Source organism: Mesoplodon mirus (genome assembly GCF_964341445.2).
Source record: "Mesoplodon mirus genome assembly, chromosome: 4".
NCBI lineage: Eukaryota > Metazoa > Chordata > Mammalia > Artiodactyla > Ziphiidae > Mesoplodon > Mesoplodon mirus.
The window spans coordinates 63,274,165-63,294,631 of record NC_138979.1 but is presented as its reverse complement, the minus strand read 5'-3'; the positions used below and the strand labels follow the sequence as shown (position 1 = coordinate 63,294,631).

Here is a 20,467-nt window from a genome sequence, read left to right as displayed (position 1 = left end):
TGCTCCCACCCTCCCCCTCCTCTACCATTGCTTCTGGAACTTGCCTTTGCCCTGCGTTTACCGCCCCTGAGTTTACTCAGCAGTGTCCTCACAAGCTGTGAGCTTCCTGAAGTGTTGCTTTTCCTTCCCGAGACGCCAGAGTCTAGCGTGGGGTCTGGTACACGGAAGGTGCTGAATAAATGTTGAGTAAATGGATGAATAACGAAACAAAGTGACCTGTGTCTAATGCATTCCTGTCATCTGCAGAATCTCCAACTCCAGCCCCATCCAGCCCAGAGCCTGGCACACAGTAGGTGCTCAGTAAAGGTTGTCAGTATTGTATTTTCTTAATGCGTCTGACTTAAGGCAACGTTTGGGAGTAGTTTGAGGTATGATGGGGGAAGGGGGAGGGCCTGGATGAGGGAAATTTAGCCAAAAGGGAAGCCCGGGGCGCACCGCAGTGGGGGAAGGGGCATTGGGGGCTTATGGAAAGGAAGGAATTGAGTAAGCCCCTAACCCGCTGCCCCTCCGCGCCCCGAGGTCAACAGGAGTGCGCCCGGGCGAGCCCGCCTCCAGCCCCGCAAGCACTGGACGTTTCCCAGTCCCCGGGGTGGCGAGACCCCCCGGCTCGCGCGCTCGGCGCTCGGCGCTGGGAGGCGTGTGTGTCGCTTTAAAAGCTCCCTCCCGGCGCGCGGGGCCGGCCCCTTCCCTGACAGCGCCGAGGCGAGAGGAGCCGAGCAAGCCGGGCGGCCGTTGAGGGAGCCAGCGCCCGCCCGGGCGGCCAGTCCGGCGGGGGGCGGCGGGGCGGCGGGGCGGCGGGGCGGCGGGGCGGGCCGGGGGCGGCCGGGACGCGGGCGGCGCGGCGCTCGAGAAGCGGGCCCAGGCCCGCGGAGCCCGGCGGGGCAGGGCGGGGCGAGGCAGCCGAGGGAGGCCCAGCCCGACCCGGCGCCCGGTGGCCCCACCGGCACAACCGGGCGCCCGGGGGCTGGCCAGGCTGCGAGCCGAGGGCCAGCGGGCGGGAGGCGGCGGAGCGGAGCGGAGGCTGCGAGCCCCGTGCGCCCCGGCCCGCCGGGCCCGCCGCGCGCTCCCTCCCCTCGTCTCGCCTCGCCTCGCCTCCTCTTGCTCTTCTCGCCTCCTCTCCTCCGCCCGGCGCCGCTCCCGCCCGCGCCCGGCCGCCAGACCCAGCCCGGCCGGGCCCTCTGCCCCGCTGTCCCTCGGCCCGGCCCGGCGGGGACCTGGTCCCCGCGGCCAACACCGCCCCTCCCCCCGGGGCCCGGCGATTCTGGACCTTTCCGACCGTGGACTGAGCCGCGGGAGCGTTGTCGCCCCCGGAGGACCCCGGGGCTAGACTGAGCGGACCCTCGCGGCCGCTCCGGACGCCGCAGGTGCCGGAGCGCGGTCATTCGGGGTCCGGGCTGAGCGCGCCCCGGGCGCCCACGGGTGCCAGCTCACTCCGGGCAGGGCAGGGCAGACCCCGGCGGAGCCCAGAGCCGGCCGATCTGGACTGGACAGAGCGAATTCAGGACGGTGCCGAGCCCCGGGAATGCCGGGCGTGGGCTGAAGGGATCCCGGCGCCCTCCGATCCCTCAGACTTTGGCTTGCGTGCTGAGACCGGACCGGCGTCGCCTCGGTCGCCCTGTGCCCGGTTCACCTGTGGCCTCAGAGCCCCGGACCCACCGGACCCTTGCTCATTCCCCACCAGAGCCTGGCGGGGGTTGGGAGAGATTTTTCCTGGCCTCTTCCTTGGAGCGTGGAGGCCCCGCCCCCTCCCACCGTCCAGATGTCTCCAGTGGCGGCTCTGAGGACCTCTTTGAGGCCAAGGACCGAAGGGTCCAGAGAGAGAAGCCCGCCCTAGGGAGCCTTGGGGGCCCCCCAACCTTGCCTTGGGACTTGGCCCCCGACGCTGCGCGGAAGGAAGGCCGGTGCCCCCACTCCCCAACTTGGTGAGTCCGGGAGCGGAGCGGGGTTCTCACGGAAGGCGGGGCAGGGGAAGGGAAGGTCCAGCGGGGAACGAGGGCACCCCGGGGGCACTAGGAGGGAGGATGGATGTCTGGAGAGGCCCTCCAGTGAACCAGCGGGGCCAGGCCTGACTGGGGTTGGGGAGCGTTGGGGAGAGCCAGGGCAGGGTGCCCCATCGCAGGCTGAGGACTTCAGCTTCTAAAGCAGGGGCTCCTGTTTTCCCTTTAGGGGAGGGGCTGTGCTATAGAGCATCTGCCTCCATCATCCCTCCTACAAAAAAATAAATAAATAAAACCAAATCCCCAGCGAGGAAAGGTGCAGGCTGGGGTGAGGAGGAAGGCAGCAGCGTTGCCAGCGGCGGGTGCTGCAACCTGGGAGGGCTGACGCCAGGCTCGCTCTCTCTGCAGGGGGCTGCCCTCCTCCAATCCAGCTCCCTTCCCAGAGCCACCCACATCTGGAGCCCCCTTCACATCTGGAAGACCCCAGCCACCATCCCTCTGGAGGTGTCAGTTGCATCTCGAGACCTCTGCTTTTGCAATTTCCTAGGAGTTGTGAGGGGATTACTGCTGCCTTCCGCCCATCCCAAGGGCATCTCTTACCCTTAGTCCCTGCAGAGTCATCCCCCTGCCTCTGTGTCCAGCTCAGCATACCCACAGGCACTTCAAGTCCTAGAGGCCACTCCTGAGACCCAAGGCCCCTCCCCCTGCTCTCCTGTGTCCTCACCTTGACCCCCCTTGGTCAGACTCTGTCTCCCTCTGGGTGTCCCATTCCCCACCCAGAGGTAGAGGAGGCGGGGTGGCAGTGGGCAGGGGCTGGGTGAGGGCCACCCAGGGCCAGGGTGGGCTAGGGGGCCGTTAAGATGTGGAGCTCTGCCCAGCTGAGGGGGGCTCCGTGGAGGCAGACGCAGCGTGTGCCCGGCTGGGGGGAGTATGGGCAGGCCTGCGGCCACGTGGTAAAGGATGAACATTCGGGGCACCCCGGACCTCGGGCAGCCCAGTGACGACCCCAGCAGTGGTGGAGAGCGAGAGCGGATTCGACAGCGCATGAAGATGGTCATTGGGCAGCTGGAGGACATACTGCGGGAGCTCAAGGAGGTGGCCAAGGAGCTAAGGGAGGTAAGTGAGGGGCCAGGCAGCCCCTAGACCGGTTTTCCTGGGCCTGGCCCAGGAAACGTACTCACACGTATGTGTTTAAGTGTGTGTATGTGTGTGTGTGTGCGCGCTCAAAGCTGTGCGCACCTGGGTCACTCTGCTGGGTACCTCCTTCTCCTTGTTCTTCTTTCCCCAAATCTGCTTCGCTGAAGATCTCACTGTACCCCAGGGCTGGAGGGGCCTCAGTGATCCTGAGACTGCTTGGGCAGCATGTTGTGGGCCCATGGTTCAGAGCTGCACGGTGGCCAGTAAGGACTGAATCCCACAGCATCCTCTTAGTGGAAGACATTCTTCTGGGACCCAAGCTGACCTTTGACCTCACCATCTGCCTCCCAGACTCTGACTGGCTTATAAAAGGCCCTGGGAGAGTGTGGATGGCTCTACTGAGGCAGTCCCCGCTGCTCAAGGCCCAGCTCAGAGCATTCCCCAGAGATCACACAGATACTTAGAACCCTTGATCCTGGAAAAATTAAAGCCAGCTATGTCTTCCCTGCCCTGAGGTGGGAATGGGTCTAGGGGCCTGCTAGTGGGTATCAGTACATTGGCAGGGGCAGGAATCTCCTCTGAAGGTATGCATCCCCGTCCCACAGTTCTGAATGTTTTTTGCCAAGGCTGAAAAGTCAGCGAGAGATCCGAGGATATGTGTCCCTCTTTGTCTCTCTAAGCGGAGTCCGGTTTAATTACTGCTTCCCACATCACCAGGGTAATGAGGTACACATGTCCTCAGCCCTGCCCCCTGGGCTGTGTTCAAGCCCAAAATGCATGACCAGCGTTCTGAGCCGCTGGCCTAAATTTGCCTGCTGGGTGCCATTACACCAGCCAGGTGGGCTTTAGCCAAATTTCAACTCCTTGTAACCAGGGTCCCTGCAGAGATGACAGGGAGCATGATTGAACTGGAGTTACGGGCTTGAGCTCTCCCCAGCCAGCTGTGTGGGGAAGATGGGGGCGCTAGGAAGGCTGGGGAGAGGGGGTGATGGTGGACCAAATCCTGACTGGGAAAGTGGCATTCTAGCCTGGCCTGAGAGCCAAGGAGCAGAGGGTGTTGGAAGGGAGTCATGTTCGGAGTAGAGGGGGTTGTGGAAATGCTGGGACAGAAGCAGGGGTTGGGCAGGGCAGCCCCTCTGCCCAGAGGCAGCCTCATGGAGGAGCGTACTAGGAAGTCCTTTCTCAGGAGGTGGGAATGGCTATTGCTGCAGGTAGAGAGAAGTGTGGTGCTTCTTCCCATGGGCTGGGCTGGCCATAGTCTGGACTGAACATCTTTGAGAATATAGTTTGGAGGTCAAAGGCCAGATGCCCCTGAGCAACCCCTCTTCTCCCAACCTCATTGGTCCAGAGGACCACAGTCCCCTCTTTGACTCTCCCCACCCCCATCTTATTTCACATGCTCTGTGGTTCTCTCAGGACCATGGGAACTGTCCAGAGTCTCAGTCTTGGGCAGGGGCATGGGACCTATGCCCCAGCAAGCCTGCCCAGAAAGAGCCAGGATTGACTCTAAGCCTGGGAGGCAGCTTCAATAAGCTCAGAGCCTACTCCCAACTGAGCATCTTCCCGGCACCTGCCATCCCTCCCCGAATAGCCATCCAGAGCTTGAAGGCGTCTCACAGGTCATCCAGACCATCCCTGTTTGTTTGCTGTTGAAGAAACTGAGGCCAGAGAGGGATAGGGGCTTGTCCAAGGTCACACAGCCTACCAGTGGCAGAACTAAGCCTAGAACTCAGGTTCCTGCTGCCTATTCTGGGGCTTCAGCAGGTGGGCTAATTGATATCTTTGCATTTTCACAAGGGTCTTCTAGAGGTGATACCTTATGCTCATGCTGTGATGCTCTGAGGAGCACCCTTTAGGGGTGAGGCAGGGAGCTCAGAAGTGCTAGGATTCATTTGCAGATCTTTTAGATGTCCCTTCCCAGCACACACACTCACCTACTCCCATGTCTCAAACAGCAGAGCTTCAGATTCCCAGGATTTGCAGCCTAGAGGCCTGAGCTAGGACAGGGAGAGATGAGTCCCCTCCCCCCACACACCCTGTAGGCCATGTGCCTCCACCCAAGACTTTGGCAGGTTGCTACGGCAACCCGAGTCTACCCCGTATGCCACAGCCTGCCTGCTGCCAATGGCACCCAGCTGGGAGGGGGCACCAGGCCTCAGAGCTCCCCCATCCCCCAGGCAGTGTCTGGACATGGGGTGATGGGCAGAGGAAGTGTTGTAGAAGGCAGGTGAGGCTCTGGGAAGCCCAGACAGAAGAATAGATGCCATAACTGACTTCCTGTTGGATGGAATTCGTCAGGAATGCAGTTACTGAGTGGGGGGCGCCAAGCTCTGGTTTGGAGTAAAGGGTTTCAGTCCCCCTGCTCCCTGGAACCTGCATCTTGGTCCTCCACGGGGGGCCGTAAAGCTGGATCTCTCAGGCGCTCCTCAGTAGCTTAGTATGGCATTTTCCCTTGGGGGTATGGATGGACCCAAGGTCGAGAGGGTGGCAGACACTTTTCCCTCATCACACCCCACTCCCCGGGCAGTACCAGCTCAGGGCTCACCAATGGGGTTCTCATGCCACGGGGGCAAAGCACTTAGATGTGAAGACAAGATTCACATGCAAGACTGCTGGGGAGTAGCACAAGATGCTTGATGAAGGAGCAAGGCCAGCAGAGAGGAAGGGCTTAGCTGTGTCCCCTTCTGTCATTCTCCTCTCTCTGCTGCTCCTTTCCCCAGCCCCAGACACCACTGATCATGGCAGACTCTCCTTACCCTCTTGAGCATACAGCCTGAAGTTCGTAGAAAGACGAGGGACACCAATGCACTCCCTTCCCAGGCCCCTGAGCCTGTCTGCTCCTCTGAGATGGGGATGATGATCATTCTCACCTCAGTGTGATCTTAGGGCTTCATCAGGGTTTGGCATGCGGTAAGGGGGCCAACACCTACTCACACCCCTAAAGGATTTGGCGTTTCCTGTCCATACCTCTCCTACCCTTCCAAACCCCTGCTGTAGCTCTGCTATTGGCCTCCCAGGCGATGAGCAACAAGTTCTATCCCATGAATGGGAAAAGTAGCTTAATGGACTAAGTGAGGTAAGGAATGTAAATGCTTTGAAAGCTAAAATTGTGCTGCAGAGGGATATGACGGTCAATCATTAATTAGCCCTCATCTCTCCTAGGTTCCCCAATACTCCAGAAGGCCAGGCCAATCCCAGCAGGCTCTCTAAGCTCCTCAGAATTCTGTGGATCGTAATTTGGAGACACAGCACAGCCTACGGGCTGAGAGCATGGGCTCCACAGCCAGATGTCTCTGGTTCAGATCCAAGATTTGCCCCCTACCTAGCTGTGTGAACTTGGAAAAATTTCTTTACCTTTCTGTGCTTCTGTTTTCCCATGTAAATGAGGATAACAAATTTTACACTCCCCACCCCACCCCCCAGCCCCAGGGTTGTTGTGAGAATTAAATGTGATATTATATATCAAGTACTTAGCACAGTGATGGGCACAAAACTCACTCCATATCTGTTAGATATTATAAATGAAATATTCTAGCACTGGCCAGCGCCTCACTCTGTGTGTGGCTTTGTTCTTTTGGAGTCACATGAGCTTCTTAGCCATCATCAGGGAGGTCAAAGCCAGGACCCTGACCTCCTGGCTGGCACCATTTAGTACCTCCTACAGTAGGCAGTCCCATCCTCTTGCAGCAAGGAAAGGGAATAGAGAGTGACAGTGATATGGGGATATGAAGGGGGTTTCCAATAAGATGGCTTTTGAACAGAGAACCAAAGGAAGTGAGGGTGGTGTTTAGGGGATGAGCCTTCCTGGCAGTGGAAACAGCCTGTGCAAAGATCCTGGGGAAGAAATGGGCTCGGCGTGTTCAGGATCAGCAAGGAAGCCAGTGCAGCTGAAGTGGAGTGAACTAGGAGAAAAGCAGGAAGTCAAAGAGGGAGCAGGGAGTCAGATTACACAGAGCCCTTGCAGGCCACGGTTTGGAATTTGGATTTTGTCCGCAGTGAGAATCCCACATGCTCTCCAGGAATCTCCTGGTTGTGTTTCGGGATAGGAGTCTGCCTCCCCGCTGCTCTCCCTGTTTCCTATCAACTGGGAGCCCCCAAGGCCAGGGATAAGGGGCTTGCCTTTGGCCTCTTGGATGTTGAGCTTACCTTGAGCAGGTTACTTGGCCTCTTCCTCCTTGGTTGCCCCCTCCCCAAGATATCGCTCAGCATGGAGGCTCAAAACTGTCTCTTGTGTTGATCAGCCGGTGTCTCTCACATCATCACTGACTCTTGGGTAGGACATAACTTAAGGTCACAGTTGCCCACCTAGGTCCGAACACCTCAGGAGGATGGAGGGGTGGGCACAAACATTTCACAGCCAGGGGTGGCGGTGGAGGATACCCCCACCCAATTTTCACGGGGAGCAGGCCCGGTGGTGACTGTGCGGTCACCTCGGCAAGGCGCTGCGTATGAGGTGGCAAGGAAAGCCAAGGGCCGTTCAGGCATGAGATAAATGTGTCCCAGCCAGGAAGCAGCTGGAGCAGGAGAGGCTGGGGACCACAGAGCTGTGCCAAAGTGGGTCAGCTCCATCACCTGCAGCTCAGCAAGAATTGTGCGGATTTTTTCCTATTATTTTTTTTTTCTCGCCTTGCTTTCCTCCCTTTTCCCTTTGCGTTCTCCTCCTCCAGACAGATCCAAGAAGCTCCCCGGCCAATTATGCCAACTTGCAGGATGAAAATCATGAATCACGCATGGTCAACTCGCTCCCCACCACCCCTTCCCCAACTCCACAGCCCTCCAGGAAGACAATAAATAACGTAATCAAGAATTAAAAAATAATCAGTGGTCATAAATAATGCAGAATCCCCAGTTATGTAACCAGCTGCCTGGGGAGCTGGGAGGGAGGGGAGGAGGTAGCAGCTGGTCAAGGGAGTTGAAGGAGCCAGAGGTGAAGGGGGAGGAGACAAACAGGTTCTGGGGCTCCCGGGTCCTCAGTCCTGGGGCCTTAGGGAACACAGAAGTGCTTTCTTTGGAGAGGTGTCTCACCCACGGCTGGAGGGCAGGCTAGGGCGGGCAGTGTTGGGGTGTCCAGGCCCATGGAACTTTTTCTCGAAAAAGAAGCCCCAAGTGGTTTTATTAAGCCCTCTGTCTTAACTCATCCACTCATTCAAAAGCTATATTTGTAAAGAATGTGCCAGTCCCTGTGCCAAACTTGGGATGCAATGGTGGGCAAGACAGATCCAGTCCTGCCCTTCATGGGGCTTCCTTATAACATCTGCACACAAAATGGTAGCAGTGATAACTACTGGAAAATAATGAGAGGTGCAGGGTACTGTCAGAGCCTTTCACAGGGAACCTGTCCTCAACTGGGGGTCAGGGAAGACTTCCTTATGGAAGTGAGAGGGAATGAGTGGGAAAGAAAGGAGACATTCCAGGTGAGGCCCAGAGGCACAAGTGAGCTCGGTGGAGTGAATTGGGCAGGTGAGGGGGCAGGCCTGGCAGGGAGGAGGCTGCTTGCTGGACAGAACAGGACCTGTGACCAGATTTGCTGTGGGGTTGTGTTTGGGAGGCTCAGGAGTTTGGGGAGCAGCGAAGTGCTGGAAGCAGAGAGGTGATGTGTTCCTGCTGGCTGATTAGGAAGTTCCCTGGATGCAGCAGGAGCTGGACAGGAAGCTGCTGTCAGTGGGGAGACTGGATGGGTGCAGTGTTCGGGGGTGGTGGGCAGCTGAGGCTGTGGCCAGGACAGAGGTTGTAGACACCCTTGGGACAGGGCCTGGGGCCCCCAGCAGGTTTTGTCACAGCCCTTAGCCCTGCCCTTCCTCTCTAGTGCTCACTCTTGCTCCCTGTAGAGCAGGTGATTCCCGTACTTGACCCCTGACTTCCAGTCTCAGCTCAGCCCCTTCTAGTCCCCGTCAGCAAGCACAATGGGAAGGGTGGTCTCAGCGGTGTCTCCAGTCCCTCCTGGCTTCAAGGTTCTATGGTTCTGTGATTTCCGTGGTTCCATTCTCTCTCTCCCCCTCTCTTTCCTTTTGTGTATATAATTATTTGCCTGCACTCCAAGACAATCCCAAATTACATGTAGGCAAAATGATTATTAAATCTCAGAGAGAAATCATAGATTTCAAGACAGCCAAAGCAGAGAGGTAGGTAGCCTGGGGCCTACCCTATTCCTGCCCTCCTAACTGGCCCCATGAAATGAGGCACCAGGGACAGGCAGCAGGGTTTGTGGACTGACCCGGGCCCTGCATACAATCTGGGTCCCCAGGCCCAGTTGCAGAGCCCAGATTCTTAAGTGCTTGGCTGTGCAGACTCTACAGTTTAAAGCACATTCCTACCTATTGAATCCCCAACGTCTGGCAAGTAGAGGTGTGTCCTCCTATTTTACAGGGGAGGGAATGAGACATGGAGAGGGAAATCACCTGCCTCTCAAGCCTCTTAGCCAAGATGGGGCAGACTTGGGACTTGAGCCCAGACCTCCCTCCCTTCCTTCCCTCCACTCTCCCAGGATGGAAACAGAGAGGGGCATTCTAATGGAGAAGGGGAAGGGCCTGAACGTGAAGGCCTCCTGAGCAGGTGGCAGGCAAGGGCTTCTTGGGCGGGAAGAGTGTCCAGGCCTGAGGCTCTAGGGCTCCTGCCCTGTGGACCCTGCATCTTCCTCACAGGGGATTAGGAGCCCAGCTTCGGGGCCTGGCCTGGCCACAGGCAACCCTGTGAGTTCACAGCTGAGTCATTTAACTCCAGATTCCTACCATCATCCTCCCACCCTCAGACAGCAGCAGACTCTCGGCAACTTTGCTTGATCGGCGGAGTCTAATTAGAGTGTGTGGCTGTCCCAGGGGCACAGGGCCTCTCCCCAGGGCGGCCGTGCCCTGGGGTGCTATTTTTCACCAGCTTAAATCCCCAGTCCCCTAGGCCAGTGGTCCTCAGAGTCTGTTCCTGCACCAGCAGCGGCAGCAGCAGCATCCCCTGGAAGCTTGTTAGACGTGCATCTCTTGAGCCCCACTGGGACCTACTGAATCGGAAACTCTGGGGAGTTGATGCGCACCCGGGTGTGAGAGCCCCTACTCTAGGCCAGGGCTCCCACCAGCTCTCAGGTGGGGCTTGGGTTAAGCAAGGGTTTCAGGGGGATGTGAGCTTCTCTGAAGTGGGGGAGTCATTCTAGGGTGGGGGACTGGAGGGTAGAGCCCTATCCCCGTTGCCTGTCCAAGCCCAGAAATCATGGCAGCACCTCAGCCGTGTGCAGTGTTGCAGGGCCGGCAGAGGCGGGAATCTCAGGTCCCCGGTGACTGGTGCCTCTGGCCCATCATCCATAAACTCAGGAGATGATGATCTCGCGGGTGGAAAGCCTGACACATAGTAGGTGTTCAGATATGGGAGATGCTATCACTCTTATCACCAGTGCCCCCACGAAGCCTTTTTACTGCCTTCTCATTGTTCCTCAGGAAGCCCTGGTGAAGTTGGCAGGCCTGAGATTATCATACCCACTTGGTGATGAGTGAAGTTGAAGTCCAGAGAGGTTATGTGACTTACTCAAAGACACACAGAACATTTGATGTCTAAGCCGAATCAGGAACCCAGGTGTCTTGACTCCCCCAGCTCTTCCGTAGGCCTCAGCCAAGTGTTCCTTCCATCCCTGGTCTGGGGCTGTGGGAAGTGGGCATCCCTAGGCATTGACACCCCAAAACAGCTTCTCAAGTCACTCCTCTAAATACAGAGTCCTAGAATCTCAGAGATGGAAGGAAGCTTGGAGATAAACTAGTCACCCAACTCCCCATTTACAGTTTGAGAAACTGAGACCTAGAGAGGGAAAACGACTGACCAGGTTGCCAGCGTCAGACCTCCTGACTCCTGACGCAGTATTCGTCTCACCGAGCCAGACTCCTCCTGACCCATCATCTTTGCCCTTGCTTTCCACTTGCACTTTGAGGCACTCACCACCCCCACTCCTTGCTGAACACCTAGCACATCCCTGGACAGCAGTCATCTTCAGTAAACGTTTGTTGAATTAGGGACTTCATTAGTTAATGAATTAACTGACCTCTCTGACCCCAGGGAAAGAGCACTGGAGAGGGCTGGGAGCTAGCTCCTGGGCCTGATGACTCACTGCCTACGTCTTTGTCTCTGGGTCTCTTGGTCCCTCCGCTTTGCTTTTGTTGTTGTTGTTCTACTGGTTTGGATCTGGGCCTGAATCTCCTCTCCTCCCCTTGCTCTGTCCTCTCCCTCTGTCTGACTGGGTCTCCCTTTCTCCCTCACTGTCTTCATTGCTGATGTCTGTGCTGACAGGGGCCTAGGCAAGGGTTGTCGTGAGGCAGGGCCTCCTGCATGAAACAGGGCTTCACCTCCTGCGGGGCAGGTGGGTGCAGTGACCTCTGTAGCCCCTGAGGGCATTTAACCAGCAGTTCTGGGCCCAGGATGGATGGTTTTCTTATTGCTTACCAAATAATGCTTGCTTTATCCCTTCCCCATCAAACCAGGGTTGATCTTCACTCATCAAGAGGCAGGGAAGGGGAGGATGGAGGAGGCTCCAGGGCTATATAGGGGTGGGGTGGTGGAGACCCATGAGGGGCACTCGCTGACCCACTGCAGGGGCTGGTCCAGGATGCTTCAGAAAGCCTGGCCAGAGCCTTCTTTGCAGTTACCATGTATCATTTCCTCTCCAAGGGTGGGTGGGCTGCTCATCCGACCACTGGGTGACCTTGCTGGAGTCTCTCAGCCCTTTTTAAATGGCCCCCTGTCAACCAAAGGAAGGTCAAGCTCTGAGCACCAGGGCTGCCCCCCAGAAGAGCAGCTGGCTTTGGGGCGGAGGGACGTGTGAATGGACGGGGTGCAGGGCTGGAAAGCATCCCCCTTCCCCCAAAGGCACTGAGGAGTGGAACCAGGGGGATGGCCGGAACCAGCTCTGTTCACCCTGGTCCAGTTTGGGCCCTCAACAGGGCAAACAAACCGGTGACCTCAAGTCCAGTCGTGTCCTGTAGGGTCATCAGCCGGGGAGTGTAGTAGGATGGGACGGGGCACATTCACACCTAGGTGATGCTGGCCGCTGCCTGGCCCCTCTCACTCCTCTCCCCTTCCCCGGCCAGGTGGTGAGCCAGATCGATAAGCTAACCTCGGACTTCGACTTCGAACTGGAGCCAGATGACTGGACCACGGCCACCGTGAGCAGCACCTCCAGCAGCGACAAGGTGGGCGTGGGCGGCCCCTTTGACCTGGGCCACCTGGACTTTATGACAGCTGACATCCTCTCAGATAGCTGGGAGTTCTGCTCCTTCCTGGACATCTCCACCCCCTCAGACTCCGTGGACGGCCCCGAGTCAACCCGGCCGGGGGCTGGCCCTGACTACCGGCTCATGAATGGCGGCATGCCCATCCCCAACGGGCCCCGGGTGGAGACCCCGGACTCCTCCAGTGAGGAGGCCTTCAGCGCTGGCTCTGTGAAGGGCCAGCAGCCCCAGCGGACCCCGGGCACACGGGAGAGGGTGCGATTCAGCGACAAAGTGCTCTACCACGCTCTATGCTGTGACGACGAGGAGGGGGACGGCGAGGAGGAGGTGGGCCTGTCCCCGGAGCCTCCCCACACAGAGGCCCACGCGGGTCCCCTCAAGCCCTCCCCAGCTCCCTCCAAGCCGAGGCGCTCTCCACTGACTGGCCGCCGCCCAGACCCCACCTTGGTCCCCGAGCAGACCCGAAGGGTCACAAGAAACAGCAGCACCCAAACGGTGTCAGACAAGAGCACTCAGACGGTGCTGCCCTACATGGCCACCAAACAGAAAGCCAAGGGGAAAAACTAGGGGCTGGGGAGGGAGCTGGGGGGCGGTGGGCACACAGAGCTATAAATATATATATATTTAAACAAATGCAGTCATAATAAAATTTTAAAATGCTAAGGATCCGGCCCCACAGGCCCCAAAGCTTTCACAGAGCTCATCTTAGACACAGAGATGCCTACTCACCTCTTAGGTCTCAGGAAGTGTGGCCGGAACTACCCTCCCTTCCTTCTCACGGCAGGGCTCCTGAAGAGGGTGTCCAAAAGTGTGTAGGTGAGGTGGGGGACTCATCTTGCAGACCCCAGAGCACGGTGATGGAGTCTGGCTGCCGGCCTTGGCCTTGTCCTGGAGGGGATTCATGAGTAGGAGGCAGCCTCTCAAGCAGCAGTGTCCAAGCCCAGGGCTAACAGTTGGTGTAATTCGGAGGAGAATGCAGGACTGAGGTCCTGGGGGTGGCATCACTCCAGCTGGGCTCAGAGTCACACCCCCGTGCCTTTTACTCTGAGGCTGACTTTTGCCTCTGCTTCCCAAAGGCAAACTTACCTGGATATATACAATCCCACCCTCCTCCCGTCTCAGGGTTGCCCGGCACATAGAGAAGGAACAAGCTCTTCCCGTGTGCGGGCCTCCATGCTGGGAAACTGGGCTTCCACAGACCCTGGAGGGCCAGGCTGGACTGGGCCGAGATTTGTTTGGAGAGCCTAGACCACTCCTGATCCTTTCAGCTCCCATGTTCAGCCTTCACCTCTAGGCATCAAAGACTCAGGGCAGAATCTCAGTCAGCCCCTGCTTGGCCCTGAGCAGACCTGAGGTCCACATGAGAAAGCAGGCAGCCACCGCCATGGGGCTGTGAACCAGAGCCATAGACAGGCTCCCAGCCCCCTTCACCAGGCAGGCAGCCCTGGAGAGGAGTCCAGTGGCCCTACTCTGTCCCTGCTTCTCCACACTGGGACCCTGAGCCCAGCTTAGCAGGTCTTGAATGACACCAACAGAGACAAGATGGGAGCCTAGAGGTACCAACAGGGCTTCATCTGGGCCGTGGCCTACACAGGGACAGCATCTGAGTATTCTTGGGATAATAACCACAATCATTGCTCACATTTATTGAGCAGGTCTCTATGCGACTACTATGCCGAGGTCGTTTTACAGCATTATCTCATTTAATCTTCACAGTAACCCAACAAGATAGGAACTATCACTATCCCCATTTTTCACATGAGAAGACTGAGGTTCAGAGAGGTTAGGTAACTGGCCCAAAGTCACAGAGCCTGTGCCACTCTGCCCACCATGAGCATGTGGTTTCCAGGTTATACCTGGCTCTGCTACCTAGCAGCAGTGTGACCTTGAGCAAATCCATTTGCCTCTCTGAGCCTATCTACCTCATCTATAAAATAGGTCTGATAGTCTTCGCCTACCTCATTGGGGGCTATGGGGCTTTGACAAAATGGGGAATGTGAAAGCAGTTGGTAAGCACCAAGGCACTGGACATGCATTGTGGTCAGTGCAACCCAACCCAGATTCCAGTGTTTTCCAGGTGGGGAGTCCTGAGTGGAGTGGGCAAAGAAGCCACTCCCATCGAATGGGAGCTGTCCCTGGGTCACTGCTTCACTTTGTCCCCCACAGCAGCTTGAGTTCCGGAGATCGCGGCAGCTTGCTTCACTGCCCCTCGCTCAGATCAGGGAGGTAAGGACACCACTCCTTAGGGACCCCCCTGCTGCACATGGGGGGGCCTGACCGGCAGCCTGGCAGCACCTACTGCCCCTGCCTGAGGGGTCAGAGGAGGTGCTGTCCAGCTGCAGCAGTGCAGGAGCTAGAGATTGTGCAGGCCGGTCGAGCAGATGCTGGGGATGCTATCAGGATGAGATGGGCCAGGCCTAGGGCGCATGCTTTGCAGTGTTGGAATCTCCCCTCGGGCTAAGGGTTAAAGTCAGAGCCCTAAAGATGTGAGCCAAGGTGCAGCCTCCAGGGTGGAAATCCAGGGGTGTGGTGGACCGTGGCTAGCTCTCCCCAGCCCAGGCCTGAGAGCCAGGGGTCTGAGCTCCTTTATCAGCCCCAGGAAGTTCTCAGGCAGTTGGGGCTGATCAATGATGGGACCCTGGCTCACGGGATGAATGCCAGGGGCCCAGGGCCTGCTGGGTTCTGCCCTATCTGACAGTGAGGAGGGAGCAATCCAGGGCAGCCCCACCCCACCCCAGATATGGGCACACCTAGCTCTGAAGGAAGACGTCCAGCTCTACCTCCAACCCTGGATTTTCTTTTCCAGTGGCAAGATTGGTTTTAGCCTTACCGTCTTTCATCTTTACAACAGGGGAAAGAAACCTACAGAATAGTATCCATTTCACCAAGGAAGAAACAGACCCAGAGCCAGGGATTTCTGACAGAGCCCTGGGTAAGGCATTGTCCTTTCCTGGTAGCCCCCTCTCCACCCCCAACTCTGGCTCTCTGTGATTGCATGTGGTCGTGGCTAACACCCATCAGTTAGCCAGAGCTGTTCCCTGGTCCACCACCTGACCACTTGCCCCCAGTAGGGCAGAGGTGTGAGGGTGTCCTGGAAGAGGGGAAAGTGGGTATTTGTTCTGGAAGGCCCCCCAAATTACTGGTCTTCCTTCATAGTTATGCCACATCCAGTCCAGGCCTCTCTGACAGTGGAGCTTGATCCCCGTGGCTTTCTTATGACTTGAAATGCAGAGCGTGGCCACCTAGGGAAAGAACTAGGACAGTCAGAGTTGTTGAGCCACTGAACCTGCTGCTTCTGAGTAGTGAGCTTCCCATCCCTGAGCGGACGCTGCCATCCCTGAGACCTTCCCCTCCATCTTCCTACTCCTCCGGACACAGTCCCTCCCTGCTCTTCCCCACCTCCACGCCTTTGCTGGTTTCTGGGTTTCCTTACCCAGAATGTCCCATCAGATCTCCCTGTTTCCAAAAGGTCTTATTTCACTGACCACCTCCTGTGTGCTCGGGCTTGTGCTGGCCGGTGCTGTGGAGGAGACAGATGAAGGTAAGCTCTTGTGACACAAGAGTGAGACAAGAGTTGTAGTAACAGCTCACGTTCATCGAGCACTTGCTATGCACTGGGTGTTGCTCTAAACGTGTGCCTCATCTCCTTTACTCCTCACAGCAAATATGAGATAAGCACTTTTATTTATGCCTGTTTTCCAGATGAGGCAACTGAGGCTCTGAGAAGTTAAATAATTTGCCTAAGGGCACAGGATGGGTTATGGCACCAGGATTCGACCTCGAAATCAGTGACTCAGCACTCGAACATCTGCTGCAGTCAAAATCCGTGGTAGATTTTGAAATCCGTGGTAGACCAGTGCTCTGGTCTCTGGGGGTGAGGGAGGGGCCTGGTGCTCTAAGAGCCAGGTGGGCCTGGGGCTGTTAGGAGCAGGAAACCTGTGAATGCCATTCAGTCTTTGGAGAGCTTGGCTACTGTTAACCTGAATGTCACAGCCCTTGACACAGAGCCTGGAACCAAACGAATTATGAGTTCAATAAATGTTTGTTGAATGAATGAATGAGCCCCATTTGCAGAGGGGATCCATTGTGCATTCATTCAATCAGCTTTTATTGCAGACTTCCTACATACCAGATCTCATGTTGCTTGTGCACACACATACACACAACGCTCTGTGAGGGTCTGGTCTGGTGTGGCTGGGGGTTAGGCAATGTCAAAACGGAAAGGTGTGGGGTTTCAGTGCTGAGAAGCCCACAGGCGTTGGGTCCAGCCTGTGATCCCTGAGAAAGGAACCTGAAGCTTGAGGCAGGAGACCAGCATAGTGAAGGGACAGCTCTGGGACATGTCCTTGTGGGGGCAGGGGTCCTCAGCCTGATGCCACTTTAATGGGGCGGGCACATTGCAGTGCCCGGGTGTCTGAGAATAAGACACTGTCTCCATTTTACAGGCAAGAGACAGATGATCTAGTCTACAGAAGTAGTCTGATGAAACCAAGGGGCAGAAAGAGGGGCAAACTATTCAGAGGCCCCAGCACCATCCCCCACCCTTAGAGACAAAGCGAGGCTCTGTCAAGGGAAGGAAAAAAGGGCAGGGAGGAAGCTGGGAATTCAAGGCAGGCCCAGCCTTCCACCTCTGCCCCTCCTGAGTTCCCTTTCTCTGTCCCAACCCCTCCCTCCCCCCACCTACCTCCCATCCTCCAGCTGCGGCTTGTATAAGAAAACTGACATTTATCAACCACCTAGTACATGCTGGGCGCTGTGCTGTATCTCTTAACTAACACTAAATGACAGATTTAGTTGTGCCTGGCACATAAGAGGTTACTCAATAATTATTTATTAAATAAACGGATGAACCACAATCCTTATTTTACAGGTGAGAGAGCTGATGAACAAATAAGGAATTTGTTCAAAGTTGCACAGTGGGAAATTGGTGGAGCTGGGGATTTACCATTGCTGTTATTATTTACACTATATAAGAGCTACTATTTATGGAATACCTATTATTTGATGCATTGGTCGCTTTACATAAATTATCTTACCTACTTTACAGGAACCCTGCGCGTAACTGAGACTCTTGCCATTTTACAAATGAGAAAACTGAGACCCAGAGAGGTGTAGTATCTTTCCCAAAACAGCCAGCTCCTAAATGCAGAAATAGGATCTGGATCTAGACTTCCCCATGCTTCCCACACTCCTAGCTTCAGGGTACCAAGAACCCCTGCAAGTAGAGATGTTGCCAGAGCATGGATTTCCCTCGGCACAACTAACCAGTGCTCACCAGGGCTCAGGCCCTTGGGAACGAGACTCCTAGAACCTGCCCTTGGTTCCCCGTGGGTCTGGGGCATGGACTAGGGATCAGCAGAAAACAGCCCCAGGTCCAAATTGTCCTCTTCCCCTTCTCATGTCTCCAGCAGAGCCAGGAAGACTAGGCTGTCCTCAGCCCAAGAAATTTCCAGCCCTTTTCTGGTCTGGGCTGAGCTGGCATTAGTTAGGGGGCGGAATATCTAGGAAAGGATGCTGGAAGGAGGAGGATTTGAAATGGAATTCATTTGCAATGGAGTAGAACTTGGACACTTGGAAGTGGGAATGAAGGACATCTGGGGTAGGTGGAACTTCACAAAGAGGGCTGGGATGGCCATTCGGGGGACAGCAGAGAAAAACCTTGCTGAAGCAGAGGGTGCATGTTGGTGCAAGATGGGAAAGACGAGAGCACCTGCAGCGAGGGACTTGAGAGTCTCACAGCCTCTTCAGAGCCACTCCATTTTCTTGACCGTGAGAGGAGGAATCAAGGTTTCCTGTCTAGTCTGAGACTGGGAGAAGGGAGCTCGGTAATGCATTATCCAGAAGAGACTATCGTGATAGGGACCCACTGTAATGAATAGGTAAGAACATCACATGATTAGCACAATGGTAAGTAAAATAGATATGCTAACTCCCCAAAGTATCTCACAACTAGATTAAACACCCCTCCTGCAACGCATTCTCACTCAACCTTTCTTTCCTCCATGGGGCAGGGGGTGGGGGTGGGGTGGGGGGATGCTGGGACCTCACTGGCCCCATTAGAGGTGAACTAGCCAAGATCCTGATGAGAGCTGACTCTGCCCACCTTCCTGCCCTGAACCCTGACTACAGAAGTTTGCGAAGCCACCATCACCACCCAGCTCTCCCACTTTCCTGTCCCCAGCCATGTCAGCCAAGGAGACCGAGGTGGGTGACCTCAGGCCCATGCTGTCCACACCCAGGCACTGTGCCTGATCATATCTGACTCCCTGCCAGGAATGCTCAAGCTCACACACCTGCCTGCGGCTCTCAGTTCCCTATTCAGGCTGCTCCCTCCCTGATCCCTGCAGAGGGTGGAAGCTTCCCCCTGTGGACAACAATACCGTGGTGCAGTACCAGCAGGGCACCCTTCCCTTCCCACCGCTGCTGCTGCCATCTTGGAAGCACCGCAGACACCAGCTCACCTGCCCTTCACTCTACCTGACCCAGCCTCCACCGCCAAGAAGGTAGGACAGGGCAGGGGTCACTACAAGGCACAGCCTGTGGAGGAATTGTGGAAGGCCTGGGGGCCCTGATTTTTGTGTGGTTTCCTTGTGGCCAGTGGTAGGACTTTTCCAGGAGACCTTGGTAGGGATGGAGAATTTTCCCTGAGCCAAGTAGTAGACTGTGAGAGGCTTCCCAAAGGAGGTAGTGATGGTTACGTCCACTTTGGAGAGGTGGGGAAGGAAAAGAGTTCACTGGTGACCCCGGAGTGCAGGGAGAGGGGCAGAACCCTGGCACCATCTCTCCCCTTTGCCCCCAAGACTGCCACTCCCTGGGAGGACAGTGTTGGGGGGTGGCACATTTGCCCCAGGGACACAGGGCAAGTGTGGAGAGTTAAATCCATAAAACCAACAAGAGAGGATGAGTCCCAGGAGCGATGAGCCCAGTGTTGGGGTGAGGATGGCTGGGGGCAGCCTGTGATCTCAGAGGCACCAAGGGGGCGTGGGCAGGAAGTCCCTGGCAGAGGAGCCAGGAGCATGAGGCAGCCTGACAAGGCCCAGGGCGCTCAGCCTACCACCCCTTTCATGGGCGGGGCACGCTGCAGTGTCCCTGGTGCCTGAGAATGGGGTGCCACTCTCTCAGGATGGATTTCACTCCAGGCCTGATGAAGGCAAGAGGAGAGGCCATTCAGGGTGGGCCCCAGACATGGAGTCCAGTCTTGCCCACTCAGCATGTGGGTCTCCCACAGGGTCCTGCATCTCTCAAAGGAAGGTCGAATCCAGGCCCTTCCCTCTGGCTTCCTCATAGAAGGGTTCTTTGTGCTCAGGCCAGAGACTGGGGGCTTGTCCAGGAAGCTGCAGGTGGTCCTCCTGCCCCTGGCAGGGGGGCGTGTTGAGAACTTCTCTAGCCCAGTGACATCCCTCTCAGGCCACGCTGACCCTACCCACCCTCCAGTTCCCTGGGTGTTTCTCTGTTGCATCCAGAGGTTGCAAATTGGTGGCCTGCACACTTGTTTGCTTCCCACACATAGTTTTGTTTCAAAGAGGATGTTACATAAAAACAGATTTCAGGCTTCTTGGGAAAAGAATCCCCTCAATTTTGTTCTAAAAAATTGTCTTTAAAAAAAACTAGTAGGGAATTACCTGTTGGTCCACGGGTTAGGACTCCACGCTTCCACCTGGGGCCCAGGTGCTATACTCGGTCAGGGAACTAAGGTCCCACAAGCTGCACAGCGTGGCCAAAAAAGGAAAAGAAAAGAAAAGAAAATCAGTAGATCTGACAATGCTGGGCTGGTATTCCACACGGAAACAATCAGCAGTGGCCCTCATGCATTTACAGTGCCTCCTGCAGGCAGGCTGATTCCTCTGTGGGTAGGACGTGCCCCCAATTCATCTTTCACTGGGCCATTGCCTACCTTCTGCCCCTGCATGTCTTAAACATACCTTCCTTCCACCCTCATTACTAAACTGAGGTTGATTTTCCCCACACAGCTTCTCCTCCAGTGGATCACAAGCCCCTTGAGGGCAGGAACAATCGCTGTGCTTCCAGGAGCTGGCACAGGGTTGGCACATAGTAGGTTCTCAGTGAATGTACGTTGAATGAACATGCCTCTCGCTCAGGCCCTCAATAGCCCTCTTTGCCCTCAGGACTTAAACCCCTCTCCAGATCCACAGTGGGGGCCATGAGTCCCAAAGTCTTCCCAGAAGCAGGGGA

The 20,467-nt window shown here is 56.4% G+C and overlaps 1 protein-coding gene across 1 annotated transcript; it reads left to right on the top strand.

Annotated features, from left to right (window-relative positions):
• The first annotated feature begins 839 nt into the window (after window positions 1-839).
• INSYN1 (inhibitory synaptic factor 1) lies at window positions 840-12,890 on the top strand. The gene is made up of 3 exons (XM_082616697.1): window positions 840-1,922; window positions 2,346-3,053; window positions 12,134-12,890. The coding sequence occupies exons 2-3, from the start codon at window positions 2,898-2,900 to the stop codon at window positions 12,839-12,841; spliced, it is 864 nt and encodes a 287-aa protein (XP_082472823.1). The 5' UTR covers window positions 840-1,922; window positions 2,346-2,897; the 3' UTR covers window positions 12,842-12,890.
• Window positions 12,891-20,467: the final 7,577 nt, after the last annotated feature.

What these genes read in the sequence shown, in the direction of transcription:
- INSYN1 (XM_082616697.1), top strand. Translation starts at nt 2,898, where the DNA reads ATGAACATTCGGGGCACCCCGGACCTCGGGCAGCCCAGTGACGACCCC. An exon ending in TGGCCAAGGAGCTAAGGGAG is followed by an intron (nt 3,054 to 12,133) that starts GTAAGTGAGGGG and finishes TTCCCCGGCCAG; the next exon opens with GTGGTGAGCCAGATCGATAA.